The sequence below is a fragment of the Mus caroli genome, unplaced genomic scaffold (genome assembly GCF_978045245.1).
Source record: "Mus caroli unplaced genomic scaffold, Mus_caroli_1 scaffold_3, whole genome shotgun sequence".
Classification (NCBI taxonomy): Eukaryota; Metazoa; Chordata; class Mammalia; order Rodentia; family Muridae; genus Mus; species Mus caroli.
In genome coordinates, this window is record NW_028227258.1 from 75,086,223 (window position 1) to 75,104,397 (window position 18,175).

Genomic DNA, 18,175 nt, shown 5'->3' on the forward strand with positions numbered 1-18,175 from the left:
CTATGTCAAGGAGTTACACCAGAGACATTTTGTAAGGATGGAGGGTCTCTGTCTGTAAACCATACATTCTTGAAACCAAGATCTGCACATGGGAGAGAACATGTGTGTTTGTCTTTCTGAGCTTGGGTTACTTCACTTGATATAATATTTTCCAGTTTCTTCCATTTTACTGCAAATTTCATAATGTCATTTGTCCTTATGACTACATACAATTCCATTATGTAAAGGTAACACATTTTTATTATCTATTCATCTGTTGATAAACACCTAGGATGCCTCTATTATCTTGCTGTAGTGAATTTAGTAGCAAGAATTTAGTAGCAAGTAAGCAAGAATCTATTTCTGTGATAGGATATAAAGTTCCTTAGGGATATGCCCACAGTGGTATAGCTCAGTCATATGGTAATTTTGTGTTTTAGTTACTTTTCTATTGTCGTGACACAGCATTGTGAGCAAGGCAACTTACAGAAGAAAGAGTTTGCTGGAGCTTACAGTTTCGGGTGGTGACCATCACGGCAGAAGCATGGCAGCAGGCAGGCAGTCAGGGAGGAGTAACTGAGAGACACAATCACATCTTGAGACACAAGCACAAGGCAGAGAGAGACACTGGAAATAATGTGAGCTTTTGAAACCTGAAACCCAGTGCCACATCTCCTGATCCTCCCTAAACAGTTCTGCCAACCAGGAACTAAGTATTCAAACTTAGGAGCCTGTGGCGGCCACTCTTATTTAAACCTCCACACTGCTTTTGTTTGAGAATTTCCATAATGGCTGCAGGAGTTCACAGGGTTTCTCTTTCCACACACACTTAGGAGCATTTGTAGTCACTTGTTTTCCTGACTGTTCCGTTCTCAGCTATTCTAACTGGGGTAGGATGGAATCTCAAAGTAATTTTAATTGGTACGTTCCTGATAGCTAAAGATGGTGAACATTCTGTAAAAGATTTGATGGACATTTGTATTTGTCCTTCTGAGAACTCCATTCAGTTCTCTTTCAGAGGATTGAGTGGTTTCCTTGCTGTTTTATTTTTTAAGTTCTTTGCATAGTCTAGATATTGAACCTCTGTCAGATGTATACCTGGAAAATATTTCTCCAGTAGTCTGTGTCTTTGCTCAGTCAACTACTTCTTTTGCTGTAGAGAAGCATTTTTAAATCAGGAGATCCTACATTTTTAACCATCAGCCTTATTTCCTGTGCAGTTTCAGACTTGCAGGTCTTTGGTATGCTTGATCCATTGGAGTTGACTGTTGTATATGGTGTGAGAGAAAGATCTAGCTTGTTCTTGAAGATGCCATCTTTTCCCAATGAATATTTTAGGCTTTTTTTTTTTTTTTTTTTTTTTTTTAAGACAGGGTTTCTCTGTGTAGCCCTGACTGTCCTGGATCTTGCTTTGTAGACAAGACTGACCTCGAACTCATAGGTCCACTTGCCTCTGTTTTTGGAGTGCTGGGATTAAAGTCATGTACTCCCACCTCCAGGCTTATTTTTGGCATTCTTCTCAGAAATCGGGTGGTTGTGGCTTCATGGATGTATGCCTGGGTCTTTGAGTGTGTCCCGTTTGATCTCTGTGATGCTTTGTGCTGGTATCACACTGTGTTTGTTACTGTGACTCTTCATATGTCTTGAAATCAGATAATGGTGACACCTCAAAAATTAGTCTTTTCAGCCGGGTGTGGTGGTGCACGCCTTTAATCCCAGCACTTGGGAAGCAGAGGCAGGCGGATTTCTGAGTTCGAGGCCAGCCTGGTCTACAGAGTGAGTTCCAGGACAGCCAGGGCTATACAGAGAAACCCTGTCTCAAAAAACAAACAAACAAACAAACAAAAATTAGTCTTTTCGTTCAGGAAGGCTTCGGCTATCTAATGTGTTTTGTGCTTCCAAATGAATTTTAAAATTGTTTTTTCTGTTTCTCTTTTTTGAGTCTTTCGTATTCTAGATAGTGAGCTGTCACACATATTCTTTTTTTTTTTAATAAAAAATGGGGTTTATTATGATGTACAGTATGATAGTATAGTCCATCCTGACAAGGGAGGGCATGCGACAAGAGTTCATCACATTGAGTACACAGTCAGGGATAAGTGAGGACTGAAGGCTTGTACTGAGTTCCTTCTCTAAAGAAGAGAGAACATGAATTAAAAACGCAAACTTTCAGGTAGAACAATGCCCAATTTTCTCAGAAATAGCTAGACTGATTTCCAAAGTGGTTTTACCAGCTTTCAGTCCCACCATCAATGGAGGAGCGTTCATCTTTCTCCACATCCTTGCCAGCATGTGCTGTTGCTTGAGGTTTTTTTTTTTGTTTTTTGTTTTTTTTAAGTGTCCACACTTTGGTCTTCCTTCATGATTTTCTTTTTTTTTTTTTTAATTAGGTAATTTCCTCAATTACATTTCCAATGCTATCCAAAAAGTCCCCAATACACTCCCCCCCCCCCAGTCCCCCACCCACCCACCCCCACCCCTTGGCCCTGGCATTCCCCTGTACTGGGGCATATAAAGTTGGCAAGTCCAATGGGCCTCTCTTTCCAGTGATGGCCTACTAGGCCATCTTTTGATACAAATGCAGCTAGAGTCAAGAGCTCTGGGGTACTGGTTAGTTCATAATAATGATCCACCTATGGGGTTGCAGTTCCCTTTAGCTCCTTGGGTACTTTCTCTAGCTCCTCCATTGGGGGCCCTGTGATCCATCCAATAGCTGACTGTGAGCATCCACTTCTGTGTTTGCTAGGCCCCAGCATTGTCTCACAAGAGACGGCTATATCTGGGTCCTTTCAGCAAAATCTTGCTAGTGTATGCAATGGTGTCAGCGTTTGGAAGCTGATTATGGGATGGATCCCTGGATATGGCAGTCTTTAGATGGTCCATCCTTTCTTCACAGCTCCAAACTTTATCTCTGTAACTCTTTCCATGGGTGTTTTGTTCCCAATTCCAAGAAGGGGTGTCACACATATTCTTTTACTTCTTGTGTGGATTTCAAACAAATTTTCTGTTTCTTGGGACTCAAGGTGTGTTTTTCCTTTCTCTGTTCTCTTCTTTCACTGGCTCCTGCAGAGGACGTCATTACAAATGGGGTTCCCCCATTTCTCTCTTAGCATGTTTGTTTTTGGCATGGAGAAAACTTCCTGATTATTGTACTGTTGCTTTTATAACCTGACACTTTGGTGTGATTGCTAACCAGATCTCAGAGATCTCTGTTGGAGTAGTCTTTTAGTAAGAGCTCAGAGGGTATATTTTGAAAGATGACAGCTTATTTGTAAAATAGATGCAGGGCATCAGAGCAAGAAAGTTTCTAGACATCGATAGCTGAAAGGTGCTACTAGTTACTACTGGAAGGAGAAGGTCGTCATCTGTCCAGCTCATTGTCACATGCTTACCCTGGAGCACTGGTTCAAGTCAGCATAGCCTAATATGTGTGTGTTTAAGTAAGACCTACAGTAAAAACTGAGGCATGCTACCAAAGCAGGAGAAAAATGTGAGGAATATGTCACTCACTGGAGCTCTGTACATTATAATTTTTCAGGGGAGGGAGAGAATGAAATTCCCACTACCACAAATTAGGCAGTGGAATTTTCTGTATTTGGGGAAATCGCAGGGGTTAGCACATCCCAAGTGTAATGGACGAATCTTGCCCTAGGAAAACCACTTTCATGATCATGGTATCTCCCTAAGCAGGTCTATATTTTAAAAGTCATATTGAGTAAAACAAAGCTTAAAAATAGGTCTTGGTTTTTCCTCTTTATTTTTCTCTTCCCAGATAATTAAGTGCTAAAATCTTTATATGGGAAAGCAAGGGAGGCTTCTGCCCAGTGGAGGCAGATAGTGCCTGCCTCTGTCCACTGCCTTGAGCAGAGCAGTTGTAACCTGACAGTGGGGGAAACACCAACTGCCCGAATACTGGTCTTCAGATACTGTTCTTCACTTCAAGTAAAAGAAATGGCAGATTCGAGGGGTAGAGAAGCTGCAGCCTGAGGTGCAGAGAAGAGCAAGAGCACGCAGGGTCACCGTGCATGTACTAGTTAAATTGGAGACCATTTGCACGTTAAAATAAATGATGATGGTAATCGATAAGTTAGGATGTGTATAGACAGCTTTTCTCATCACTATGACAAAATTCTGGATAGACATGATTTAAGGGAGCCAAGATTTCTTTTGCGCACCGTTTTCAGATGTTTAATCTGTGATCTCTTGGCCTCATGTGTTTGGATATAACATAATGCTGTGGAATGTATTAGCACAGGTGTTCGGTACATCTTGGCAGACCAGGACCGGAGTACAAATCAGAACTGGTGGTCAGCTATAGCTTTCAAAGGCATGGCCCAGTGGCAGTCTTCCTAAAGTTAGGCTCCATCTTCTAAAGTTCCCATAGCCTCCTTAAATCAAGCCACACACTAGGGACCAAGCATTCAGAGTATAATCCCAGTGCACATTTTATATTTAAACCATAATGCTCTGAGTCTAAAGCAAGTGTGCTGGCTAGGTTTTTTTGTTTTTGTTTTTGTTTTGTTTTGTTTTGTTTTGTTTTTTTTGTTTTTTTGAGACAGGGTTTCTCTGTGTAGCCCTGGCTGTCCTGGAACTCACTTTGTAGACCAGGCTGGCCATGAACTCAGAAATCCACCTGCCTCTGCCTCCTAAGTGCTGGGATTAAAGGCGTGTGCCACCACCGCCCAGCTGTGCTGGCTAGTTTTGTATCAACTTGACACAAGCTAGCGTTGGTTGAAAGGAGGGAACTTCAGTTGAGAAAATATCTCCATAAATTCCAGCTGTAAGACATTTCCTTAATAAGTTATTGAGGTGGGAGGGCCCAGCCCATTGTATGTGGTACCGTCTCTGGGTTGGTGGTCCTCTCTTCTATAAGAAAGAATACTGAACAAGCCCTGGGAAGCAAGCCAATGAACAGCACCCCTCCATGGCCTCTGCATCAGCTCCCGCCTCCAGGGTCCAGCCCTCACTGCTTTTGAAGATGGAGTGTTGTATGGAACTGTGTGTGAAATAAACCTTTTCTTCCCCAACTTGCTTTTGGTCCTGGTGTTTCATCACAGCAAATATTGACTACAGAGACGTTGCATGATGGGTATTTTAAAATCTGGTGATGAGACAAACTGAAATTGAGCCTCAGAAGCCTATTATAAGAAGAGTGCAGCATCGTCTCTGCAGAATCCTATCAAATACACATATCATAAGCCTAATTCTGCAAAAAATATCACACAGATCCCAAGCTGAGGCATTCTACAAAAATAATTATTCGGTAATCTTTCAAAAGTGCCAAGGTGGTGATAGGCTAAGAAAGACCAAGGTCATGTTCTAATGCTGATGGTTACAAAAGGACATGGCCACTAAACATGGATGAGCTGCAGGAGTTGGCTCTTTTGTTTAGAAGACATCAGCAGGACACCTGATAAAATTCCATTGATTTCCGAAAAATAGATAGTAATAGCTTGTCAATGTTACTTTTTAGCTTTGCTAGTTATAGTTACATTGTGCTGTGTAGGGGAATGTTTTTATTTATAGAAAATACATAGTTAATTATTTAGGGATGATGAGACATCATGTTGGCTACTTATTCTTCATTGATTCAGAAAAAAAGTTTTAATTTCAATTTCGTTCCTTATCTATCAGTTTGAGCTTGTTAGAAAAGAGTTTCCATTGTTGTTGCTTTTTCAAGGACAACCTTGAACTTTTGATCCTCTACCTCTGCAATTTAGAGGCACACATACTACTACCAGCTATGTGGTGTTGGGGGTTAAATCCAGGGCTTTGCATAGCAGTCAAAGCACTTAGCAACTGAGCTACAAGCCCAGCCATAAAAAAAATTGTTTTAAAGGAACAAGACTTATGATGAAAATAGTTTTGCGTATGCTGGATAAGATCAAAATCAAACTAAGACATAAGAAAAATATTCACACCTGACTGATAACATTTGTGATTGAATTTAATTTCATGAGTGTGATGAGAATTGAATGAGAAATGTCTCCCATAGTCTGAGACATGTAAACACTTGGTCTCCAGTTGGTGGTACTATCAGGGAGGCATTAGGAGGTGTGGCTGTGCAGGAGGAAGCACGTTGCTTTGCCTTCTTTCAGTTCACTTTCTGCTAGCAGTTTGCAGTTGAAGATGTTAACCCTCAGCTTCCTTCTCTGGCCTCCACCACTGCCGACTGCCGCCATGCCTGCTGCCTGCTGTTTCTGCCCTGCTTTTATGGACTCTGACCCTCTGGAACCAAAATCCCAAATAAGCCCTTTCTTGTATAAATTGTCTTGGTCATGGTGTTTTGTCACAGCAACAGAGAAGTTAAGTAATTAATACAAAGGGCTTTGTTTTACGTAACCATTTCATACTGAATGTTTTAAAGCTGTGCTTAAAACAAATCACCAACAACCTTGTTAGTAATTCCTTCCAGCTTCACTAGGGACTTTCCCCCTGATATTAGATATGGGTGAATTTCTCTGTATCTATCCTGTCCTTCCTTCCTTCCTTCCTTCCTTCCTTCCTTCCTTCCTTCCTTCCTTCCTTCCTTCCTTTTCTTTTTATTTGTGGTGCTGGGAACTTATCCCAGAGCCATGTCTATTCCCGGTGAGCCTTCTACCATGAGCTACATCCTAATCCCTGGGCTTTGTGCCTCCTCCATCTGAAACTCCCAGCAGTGGGTCACAGAGGGAGAGATCTATAATCAGATCACAATGTCCTCACTGAAAACTGTCCACTAACAAAACCCAAGTTAGGGAAAAAAAATTGTGCTTCAGGGATTCTGTGACCACACTAGAAAAACAGAAAAGATGTCCAACTTCATCCATCTATTCAAACAATAGATCTAATGTCAAAACTTAGACACTGCATGAATGAAGATTAAAACATGAAGTGCAAACAGAAATGTATCAAGGCATTTTTTTTTTCTGTAGGTTTTCCTCTATCATTCTAAATTACTTTAAGAATTTCTCACTGGGCTGGAGAGATGGTTCAGCAGTTTAGGGCACTGGCTGCTCTTGCTGAGGACCTGGCTTTGAGTCTCAGCACCAACACAGCTGTTTGTTACTCCAGTCCCAGGGGATCCGATGACCTCTTTTAATCTTCCGGGACACCAGGCATGCAGGTAGTGTGCAAATATGTATATAAAATGAATAAGTCTAAAAAAAAAAAAAGATTAGCAAAAAATAAAAAGCATCTCTTACTTAATTACTCTGTAACACTGGGAACCCAAAGAGGGAAATAGGTGATTTCAGTGCCATTCAGGGAAAAACAATGGAGCTATTCTCTCCCAGGCTGAAGGTAGAAGCTATCACTTACAGAACCTGGCTCAGAGTCCCACTAAAGGAATGGAAGAAGGCTAAAGAGATTAAGCAAGCCTTTAACAAGCAAGAATGGAGAGGAAAGTTACTTGTAATGACTTCAACAGACTCCATTTTCCATGTGTCTGTTAGTATGTGGGACTGTGATGTAATACTTTAAAAGCCAGAACTTAAACATTTTGAAGCCAATCATTCTATGTCTAAGTGGTTAAGATGATAAGTGGACCTTGGAACAAACCTTTGCTCGCAGTACATCAAAATGACCACCATGACACCATATGTTATAGCAAGGTCAGGGGAGACCTTCCCTCTCCATTACTATAGTCACGCTCAGAGCCCACACTTCAGGCATCAGGGGTGATGGGACAGTGTGAGGTACTGAAAACAATGACAGTTGGGACCAAGGAACCTGAAGGGGTGACTCAGTTTTCTCTTAAAGAGGATGTTAGTCTGTGCTTTTAAAATATATTCTTATTTGGCTTCTATGTTTTATTTTAATGTTTGTGTACCCTTGGGGATTGAACTTGTGGCTTTGTGCCTGTCATGCAAGCTACAGAGGTGCAATTGGTTCTCTTTTTACTTGTTAGCTTGAGACAAAGTCTTTCTACATTGCCCAGTCTGGAGTGAACTCTATAGCCCAGTAAGACCTTGAATCTGTGACTCTCCCGCCTTAGCGTTTTGCCGTTAGACCCGATTTGGACTGAGCTTTGAAACCATGAAAGACACCAGGAGTTCATGGACTTAGCACCAGGGAGAAGAATTTTAGGGAGAAAAATATTAAATGAAATTATATTACAGAAAAGTGTAATTTTATATTGTTTACCGAACTATAGATATGAGTATATCGGCTACATTAAGATAAATACAACTGAGCGTGAGTTTTCCATCACTGTGATGGACGCCAGAGTGAACAATGGGGAAGGAGGGGGAAGGTCACTTGGAATTTTGACTATAGAGGCTTTGGTCTGTGGTTGCTTGGCACTGTTGCTCCAGCCTGCACTGAGGCAGAACAGCGGTGTGGAGGAGGTAGGGGGACAGAGCTGGTCACCTCACACTGACCATAAAGCAAAGAGCAAGAGGAGAAAGGCAGAGGACCCTTTCCAAGGGCACATACTCAGTGACCTAGCTTCCTCACTCTGAGCCCCACCTCCTGAAGGTTGCTTGGCCTCCAATTCATGCCACAGATGGGCGGTGAGTCCTTTAAGACATCAGGGGACACTTAAGATCTAAACCATAGCAACCTCTTTACATAAATGTTAGCTATTATTATATGCGTATGTGCATATGTGTATGTCTACACATAGGCGTATGTGGAAATCTTTCATATCTGCAGCAAATCATGATCATCTGTTACTTCAGATAGGCCAATAGCATCATGGGAAATGCAAGGAGAGACTATCTTACAAATCTAAATATACCTTAGTAAAATTAATGTAGATTTATTAAAGACTACTGAATGAATCCGAATGGTATTGTTGTTTCCGTAAGCAAGATAAATGTATTATTTTAACATTTGGATATTTCAATTATGGGCAGGGAGTATAGAATATTTGAGCTGAAACAATCATCTAATTTGCATCGTAAGACCACTATAAATGTAAAAAGCATGCATTTTAAACTCTCAGTTAATGAAGACAAGTCACCTTGTGATTAATAGGCTATGAGAGCTTAAAATGAACATTTTTTTTTAGAGGGAGCTCGGCGAGGCAATTCAAGATCTGCCGCTTAATATATTTCCTTGTCTATAATCTGTTTCTTTAACCAGATCATAACTACTAATTAATCATCATAGAGTCATTATTCTTTAAGTATTCCCGACACCATCCCAACGTAGCACGTACAGTGATAGGAACAGTCTGTCACCTGCAGCATTTGCATAAACATTGGATGTGCTACTGAAAGAAGGAAAACACTGGAATCATGACTTGTTTTAAAATAAGAAACTCAATTTTGGATTTTTAAATAAAACCCCAAACATAAATATTACTGGGAAGTTGGGGATGTTCACTTGGGGTGTCCCATGTTATTAGAGACTCTGTCATGTTTTTCAGTCTCTGTCCAAGGTTTTGAGTTTTGTTATAAAATAATTTAAGAATGAACTCAGAGGAAGTTATAGGACAATTTTATTAGCATAAAAAAAAAACCCAAACCCCAGGGCAGTCAAACTGCAAATCTCGGCAGCTGCCTGGAGGAGGAGGAGAAAGAAAGCCAACCATAGCATTTGTCCATAGCAGATATGGGAAGGGCTGGGAGAACAACTTCAGAGAAAAGGAAAGTCCAGAGTGTTCAGGAAGGCATGACCAAGCTCTGACAAGTTTCTGAAAAAAGGAAGACAAAGGAAAAGTTGGCTTTTCTGTAGAATTCAGTAAAGCAGACAGGCTTAACCCAAGCAAGCACACAGCTGGGCTCTGTAAGTGCCTGCAGAGGGGCAGGGATTCTGGGAAGGAAACATAAATGACTTCCTTTTTTTGTTTGTTTTGTTTTTTGTTTTTCAAGACAGGGTTTCTCTGTGTAGCCCTGGCTGTCCTGGAACTCACTCTGTAGACCAGGCTGGCCTTGAACTCAGAAATCCACCTGCCTCTGCCTCCCGAGTGCTGGGATTAAAGGCCTGCGTCACCACTGCCCAGCTATTGAGTTCCTTAAATGAGTAATTACTCTCTCCATCTCTCTAGGATGGCTTAAAGTGAACCATTCTCTTTTGAGGTGTGGTGTTTTAGCCAGAACCAACTGGATTAACCCTTATGTTTTGAAAACCTTGGAATGTTAGATTTGTACCCAGGCCAGAGAACTAGCTTTCCCTTGATGGGTCGCCATGGAGCCCTGATCAATGCTACAATGATGGCCCCCACTCCTTACCTAGGAGATGGGTTGAAATTGGGGAGGAGCTATAACCCATTTTAACCCTCAGATTGAGGGTCCCATTCTAAAGCTGCTTACCAGAGGGATTGTCTCTGAACTGCAGTTTCAGTCCCGCATGTACCTGTTGTCTATAGGAAAGGGTAACTTCAAGGGCAGCTAAGGCCTGGTGCCCCCCTCTGGTTCTGTGGTTCTGCTGGTCAGAGTAGCACCATGCTCTTGGGGGTGCCGCTTTTAGAGTTCCTGCCCCTACACTAACTAGCCGGTCTCCACCTCCTATCTCATCACAAAGAGCAGATTGCATATTGCCTTTGGAAAATGTTGAGTCTACCAGAAAAATCCCTGAGTACTGTAGTACTTTTCCACAGACTTTCACGTTTGATATTACTAACAATTGCGGACAAAGCACAGCTATATTTATATAAATGTATATGTTACATGCTGCAAGCATCAGGTATGAAAAAGACAGCAAGTTCTCCTTGAGGAAGCAACAAATTAGAAAAACACCTCTCCTAGCCCTGTTCCAATCGGGATACTGGCTACATGGTAGGGACTGAGAGTCTCTTGTTGAACTCTATGTCCTTTCCTATTAAAACTTAATGGGGAACACTGGGATTTATAATCATTAAAGCTTATGAAATAAAAAAATTGTGCTTTGTTTCAAAAAGCTCAAGTCTACAGTTCTCAGCCCCCCCCCCCTCCACTGGAAACTGTTACCTCATTGTTCTTACTTCTGGGAGAAGAAGCACTTGGCGCACAGTGAACAGAAACGAAGACATGAGACAGCAGATCGCCAAAATGCTTGCAGCCTAAAAGGTCCGTAGGCATCTTTTATGTAATAAGTAATGGAATGGCTGGAAAACTGCCTTGAAGATCGAAGCTTGGGGCCAAAAAATTGAAGACATGTCAAGGCCTTTGAGAAAAAGAGTAACGAAATAAAAGTGGGAAATAGTCAAGACAAGTTTTTTTTTTTTTAAATATAAAACCACTTAGTGGAGAATTTAATGAAGTTTTATTTAAACAGATTATACCACCTGAAGGTTTGCATTCTCTTCCCTGGGCAGTGTAGACTGGGGGAGAGGTACTAAGCAGAGTGCCGAAGTCTGGTCTCAAAAGCATCGCCAGCCTGGCTGGCCCGAGGGAAGAGTGTGGGATGCAAACACCAGCCCTTTTCTCTGTCATGTTGAGCTTTCTACAAGAAGCGTTTACCAGATCCTTGCTGCAAATTGCCAGTGAAGTTTCTATACTCACCGGATAGTCTACGACTATTTAAAAAAAATGTGTAATAAGAGCAGAAAGGGGTTATTTTAATGTGTGAGCGAGGGAATGTTTTGAGATTTAATTCCTTCTTGAATTGCCAATAGATGAGAAATGAAGTATTTCCCCCCAATTTTTTATTCAAGTAAATGTTAGCTTGGTTAAGGGGAGTTATAGAACAATAATTCACAGCCAAGAGACAGAGGTCTAAGGTTGGCTTCCAGAAGGTGACTTATTTGCCTGTGGCCATCCTGTCTTCATAAAGCCACCTTAGGCAGGATCTCAGACCAGGAGAGACCCAAACAGTCTCCAGGAAGGTGAGCACCTAGCAGGTCAGACAGGGTTTCTGAGATGCAGGGGAATATCCCAGCGAGGGAAATACATGCCGGTTCTAAACATCTCACTGTAGAAATTCCGCACTTGCACGAAAGAGGAAAATGTGTTACGGTTCTATAAACTTTAAACCATAAAGCAAGCCAGATTAATTAGTAGTTGCCTCCTTGAAGCCTGCCTTCCCACAGTTCATTTGCATTAGAAATGGAATTCAGGAACAATTTTTTCTCACAAAAGTTTTTAGATTGATTTACTGTGTTGTCTGGCATGGCATGCACGCAGGGGTCCGAGGGTAAACTATAGGAGTCTATGCTTCCCTTCCACCACGTGGGGTCTGGCGATGATTGACAGTTCTATGAGTCACCTGACCTACTGAGTCATCTTGGATGCCCATGGAACATTTTTTTTTGCCCCTCTATCTCCATCCGTTCTCATGTTTTGGCCAACTAGGTCTTGACCTGTATCATGTTCATTAAACCCCCTATGAGGAGGGATTTGTTTCACGGTGCTCATGGTTGTGTTTCTACCCACTCCTATTTTATGCTGTTCTAGTCGATCACAAGCAAAGCGTTTTGTCGCCCGACCTTCAGGACAGTTTGGAGCTGTTTAGGGCCGCTGAAGAACCCGGGTGCCGAATCATTAATTTCATGTGTCAGGTTGGGGCCAAATGCCTTTGAGCTTCATCACCAAAGTGAAATAACGGACGGTTCAAAAATTTCTTGAAACATGTCTATTGTGGGCCAGATATCCACTTAAGACGAGATTTTCTTGCATGATGGGTGTTTGTCAGTTCACTTCTGTGAGCAGCTCAGAATGAACACGTGAGCGCAGGTAAATGCACAGGGGTTCTGTTCTCTGCTCGCGCACCCCCAATGATGGGATTAATGCCCAGCAAATGGCAAGCTCTCCACAAATACTTGATTCAATGAAACCAATAACTTGTAGTCATGTATTCATTCAAAGTTACTGGAACTACTGTGTTAGCGAATCTGCAGTAGAAAGTGTGAAGGATTTTTTTTTTCTGCCTAAAGGATTTTTTTATTTAAACAATGCATCAGCCGTTTATAAAAAACTAATATTGCATTCAAACCTAGTGCTATGTTTTGTATTTCTGCTCTAGGTTGGCCTCGGCTTTTCCCCAGGAGGCAGGATAAGGATGTGCTTGCTGCCCTTGAGTCTCCTTCCTTTGTAGGCTTTTTTTTTTTTTCTTTTGCCTAGCGCGGTTGCGCTAGCCCCCGCGGTTGTGGAGCGCGCAGCGCGGTCACGCCCGGGAGCGCGCAGCTCCGGTAGCCCGGCGGGCGGGCGGGGCCTCCTTGGACCGTAGAGCCGCTCCTCGCGCGGCGCCGCCCTCCTCCTCACCATCTCCCTCTCGGTGTGGTTTGTGGTGTCCCTGAAGGGACAGCGGGTGGCCTCCGGGGTCCAGGCCCTGACAGGCGGCCGAGAGCGCGGATGACGGTGGGCGTGCGTGGGTGGGAGGCGGCTGCACTCTTCCCGCAGGGGCCCAGCGCCTCTAGAGGATCCCCGGCCAGGGACGCGCACCGGCCGTGGACTGGGCCTGGGCGCGCGCGACGCGGCGGCGGCGGCGGGAACCCGGGACCCCAGGCCGCGCCAGGCAGCCCCGAGGCGCCTCGCCCACGCTCGCGCCCCTCCCCGCTCCGCTTCCTTCCTCCGCTCAGCGCGCCCGAGAGCGCAGGCCGGATGCGAACCCGGGCCAGCCTAGGGTCGTTCAACTTGGCGGCTCCCGGCCTGCTGCCCGCGCGCTACTTGTGAGGCGTGGCCCGGCGAAGGAGGCGCTTGGGGGGCGTGGGGCTCCTCAGCTGGCGGCGGCGACCGAGGGCGCGCGGGACAATGAGCTGGGCTGCTGCGCGCTGCGGCCGCCTTTAGCTGGCTGAGCGGCTCCACCTGCGAGCATGGCCCGAATGCCCGAGCCAGGTGTCCCGCTGCTTTAAGACGGGACGGAGCGCCTAGATCGCGGCGCGCTGCGGCCGGGGCGGTTGGGGCGGCTGGGACGTTCTTTTATTAATTAATTTATTTGTGGAGAGCTCTCCCGAGCAGCCGCGATGGCCAGCACAAGGAGCATTGAGCTGGAACATTTTGAAGAACGGGACAAAAGGCCGCGGCCAGGGTCACGGAGAGGGGCTCCCAGCTCCTCCGGGGGCAGCAGCATCTCTGGCCCCAAGGGCAACGGGCTCATCCCCAGCCCGGCGCACAGTGCTCACTGCAGCTTCTACCGCACGCGGACCTTGCAGGCCCTCAGCTCGGAGAAGAAGGCCAAGAAGGCGCGGTTCTACCGGAATGGGGACCGCTATTTCAAAGGCCTGGTCTTTGCCATCTCCAACGACCGTTTCCGTTCCTTCGATGCGCTCCTCATAGAGCTCACCCGCTCACTGTCTGACAATGTGAACCTGCCCCAGGGCGTCCGCACCATCTACACCATAGACGGCAGCCGGAAGGTCACCAGCCTGGACGAGCTGCTGGAAGGTAAGTAGGAGGGGCGGGCGCGGCGCGGCACGGCGCGGCAGGTGCGGCCCCGTGCACAGCGGCAGGTGCAGTGGCTGCGGCCCGCGCGCTTCCCTGCCCTGCGCTGGGGCAGCCTGCCGGGCGCTTGCTTTCTAGGCAGCCGCGGGAACTGTCTGCTCCACGGTCGTTTGTGTTGGGTTGGCGTGCACCCATTATCTCCTTCCCAAGAGATTGGCCTTCTAAAAAAGGAAGAAAATTCTAATGATCAGAGACAAATACAGACAATGATGGCTGTAAAATTAGCCAACTTATTTTTGCTGGAAGGGCAAACTGTTTGAAAGCGTGTTTCTCCAGTGAGGCGCTGGGTAACCTTTGGTAGAGGCCAGTGCAGTACCTGTGCTGTTCCTGTGTTTGGCATCTCATTGTACCTTCTGTGCACAGCTAGCTCGTTCTGACTCGTTCTAGGTTGGCTTTTCTGGTTTCATGTGTGGCACAAGGCACTGGAGATCAAGAGAGGCAAGCCAGCACAGAAAAAGTCTCACTCAGCCTGGCTTCATTTTGGACCATGCTGGGCACTTTTTAAAATATCGGACCTGGCCCCACCCCTTAGATATTCTGATGTGCTTGGTTTAGGGTATGACTTGGGCGTTTAGAGTTTTGAAAGTTCCTCAGATGATTTCAGTGTAGCCAAAATGGAAAGCCACTGTGTTTAAAGGATTTTCCACATTTGGTTGGCAACGAGGTGAATCAACGTGAGTCTCTCCTGTCTTCTCCAGGAAGAGAGTAACAGTTAGAATGGTAGGGTCTTGGGACCCAACAGCAAAGGCCTGTTAGAAATTAGGAATCCTGGCACACCAACCATGCATCAATCAGAGGGACTTCGTGCCAATAGGTTTGGTCATTCTAGAGTTCTTGCAGTATTTTTCATTTTTGCTTTTAGTAAGGGAAGGGTGGCTGGTAGTTAAAGAACCCGATTTTTAGTACCAAACACCCCAAAAGATCAGGCAGATATCTCAGTGTGTTCTGAGGGAGTGTTTACATATAATTAGCTCTCAGGCATCTTTCTTAATGCAGGTAGCACATTCCGTGTAGCCATAGCCATATGAGCTCGTCAGAGGTGGAAACTGATCCCCGAACTAAACTGCTTTCTTATTTCAGCATGAGCTTATGTTCTAAAGGCATTTTCTCCCTTTCACAGATGAGGAAACTTAAGCATCAGGGTTACTAATTTCTAATAGGCCTCACTTCTGAAAAAAAAAAAAAAAAAAGTTGGCCATTCTGACAAATCCCTAAAGTGGCTGAGTTTCTCTGTCACTTTTATCAATGCTCAGGCTCCGCGACAGCCCAATTAAAATTAAGTTATCTTCTTGTGTGTAAGTTTGTAGAAGAGGCTACCTCACACATTGCCTTGGTAGTGAGTTTTGGTCTTAAAGACTGAAAGAAGAGGATGTGTCAGTAAAATGAAGGCAACAGAGGGCCACTTTTGTTTGTTTCTTGAGACAAGTCTCACTATGTAGCTCTGGCTCTCCTGGAACTCACTATATAGACTAGGTTGACCTCGAACTCAGAGAGATCCTCCTGCCTCCAGTTTTCTCTGACCCCAGGTCAGACAGAGTGGCCGCACAGTGACAGGCTCAGCTTTGCCTGTTTCACAAGCACTTGCTCCTCACGGGTCCTCAGGTGAGGCACCTACTTTACCTTCAGGTGACAACAGCTTGAGGCAAAGGCACGCAAACATTTGCTGTACCGTAATTTACAGTGTCGTAGAATGGACTGCATGTGTGGTTAGTGATTTCCCCCAAATATCATCAAGGGAAAAACGTGGAGGAAACTTCCCAACCACCTGTTTGCCGTTGAAGTGACTCAGAAGGCCACCCATCCCCTAGGGCGAGAGAGACTTGATACATAACATGTGCTATCATTAATCCAGAAAATGCTCTCACCTCTCTGATGATAGTCATCTGTGAAGCGCTTTCATTTTACTTAACCACACATCATCAAAATACCTTTAGAGAAGGAAGTTGACCTTCTTTGATCATGGGAGAAATCTGTCTAATAGTGGGTCTTCGTGCAGTAATTTCTCAGTGGATGGTGGTAGCACATGCCTGTGATGCCAGAACTCTAGAGGCGGAGGCTGCTGGAGGAACATCAAAAACTCAAGGCCAGCTTGGTCCACAGAGTAAGCTTCAAGTCACTTAGTGAGGATTTGTCTTTAACACCGAGCCGTCTCCTTTTCATTATTCAGTTTTTTAAAGAGTGTTGCTATGCAACTGTGAGGGACAGAGTGTGGGTCCCCAGAACCCACATAACATGCTGAGTGGCTTTGGAGGCTTGCCTGTCCTTCTAGCTTTTCAGGCCGAGTCAGGAGATCCTAAGGGCAAGCTGGCTACGGTATCAGTCTAGCTGTATCAGTAAGCTCTGGGTTTAACTGAGAGATACCCCCACCTTGATGAATAAGGTGAAAGAATGATTAAGGGTGATTCCCAGTGTCAACCTCAGCCCACCACATAGGCAAACATGCACATACATATATGAAGTTTCAGTTAAAATCATGCGCTCAAATGTTCAGATTCATGCTGCTGAAGTGGGCAGCTTTAAGAAGGCACTTATATCATCAGTAAGAGTAGGTCTATGGAAGGTGGTCTACAGGGGGATGGTCTACACCCATCCGCTCGGCAGAGATAGACTGGGTGCATAACATGCCCACATTGCCAAATGTCTGGTAGTAAACCGTGTTTCACTTCTTTTGACTCTTCTGCACCAGAACAGTACTATAGGAGGTGATTTTAAAACACCAAAGCCAAGATTGTGTTCAATGAAGAGGAGAAAGAGCTTGACTCAAGGCAGCAAGGCTCAAGCCCTGCTTCCTAGCTGCTCTCCCTTGAGCTCAGATGACAAAAGAAATTTGCATGGCCCAGATTTCTTTTCTTCTGCCTGTGACATTGAAAGCCTCTGAAGAGTTGAGGTGATCTGGTGTAGGCCAGAATGTTGTTAGCACTCTTCCTGAACCAGCAGGTACCTTCAGCTAGCTGATAATTTTGCTGAGTAGATGGTGTGAGTTCCTATGGTCTTGGTTAGTCTTTGCAGCTCTCCTGAGACCATAACTTCTAGCAGTTAAGTGTGGGAAAATCAGGTTGAGCTGTTTGAAAGTTTGAGCCTGCCAAGTTTGGAGTATCCCTAAGGTTCCATTCTGAGTGTCCAGGTCAGGGCTTTTACAGCTTTTCCATGTGGCCATACCCTGTCTTCAAACAGAATTTGTGCACAGCCTGGTTATAGGTATAGAAAGTGGTGTAACATTTACTGAAATTATATCATAGAAGAAATGTATTTTTTTATTTAAAATTTGTTTTATTATGTTTATGTGTGTGGGAATGCATGCCATTTCGAGGACATGGAAGTCAGAGAGCAACCTGTAGAAGTCTCTTCTCTTCGTCCACCACATGGGTTTTGGGATCAAGTATAGCTCAGGTCATTCTGGTGGCCTTGAGAAATGTATTCATGTTTAAGGACTTATTTATCTTTACCTATGGGTATGTGTGCTGATGGTGTGTGTGTGTGTGTGTGTGTGTGTGTGTATTTCATAGTCGGGGGAAACAAAATCTTTGCCAACATGCCAGTGTGGAAGCAATGGCTCTTGAGTTAATAGTTTCCGTGACTCTCATCTCTATCTTCCTCCTTAAGTATGAAAAGCAGATGTGCCGTACACGCCTGCATAAGAAGCTCTTTGCGGAAGAGGAATTCTGAATTTAAAAGTTTGAATAAAATAATAGGGGAAGGGATGAGTGTTTGGGAGAGCAGCCATGGAACTGGAGTGATGCAGAAATACCCTGGAAGTTGTAAAACAAGGGCAATATTCCACAAGGCTTTAAGCACTGGAAATGAGTATCTTGTGGTCTTGTTATGTGGAATAAAGAGGATTAGGTCTCTCTGGTGGTGATTGTTAGGCTACTTTCTTATGTATTCGGAGGCAGAGAGGTGTCTGCCTAGGT

General features: G+C 44.4%; 1 protein-coding gene and 1 pseudogene across 6 annotated transcripts in view; one reads left to right on the plus strand and one right to left on the minus strand.

Moving 5' to 3' along the window:
• Nucleotides 1-3,524: 3,524 nt before the first annotated feature.
• On the minus strand, nucleotides 3,525-3,677 carry LOC115030751 (U1 spliceosomal RNA; annotated as a pseudogene).
• A 10,102-nt stretch (nucleotides 3,678-13,779) lies between these two features.
• The window catches only part of Dclk2 (doublecortin like kinase 2), a 135,707-nt gene continuing 131,311 nt past the window's right edge, over nucleotides 13,780-18,175 (plus strand). For all 6 annotated transcript variants that reach the window (XR_015046714.1, XM_021157283.3, XM_021157285.3 and 3 more), the window contains exon 1: nucleotides 13,780-14,207. Coding sequence is in view for 5 of the 6 variants with exons in the window: in XM_021157283.3 (XP_021012942.1) it covers nucleotides 13,787-14,207 (421 nt within the window). In the remaining variant the exon portion in view is untranslated. The remainder of the gene's footprint in view (nucleotides 14,208-18,175) is intronic.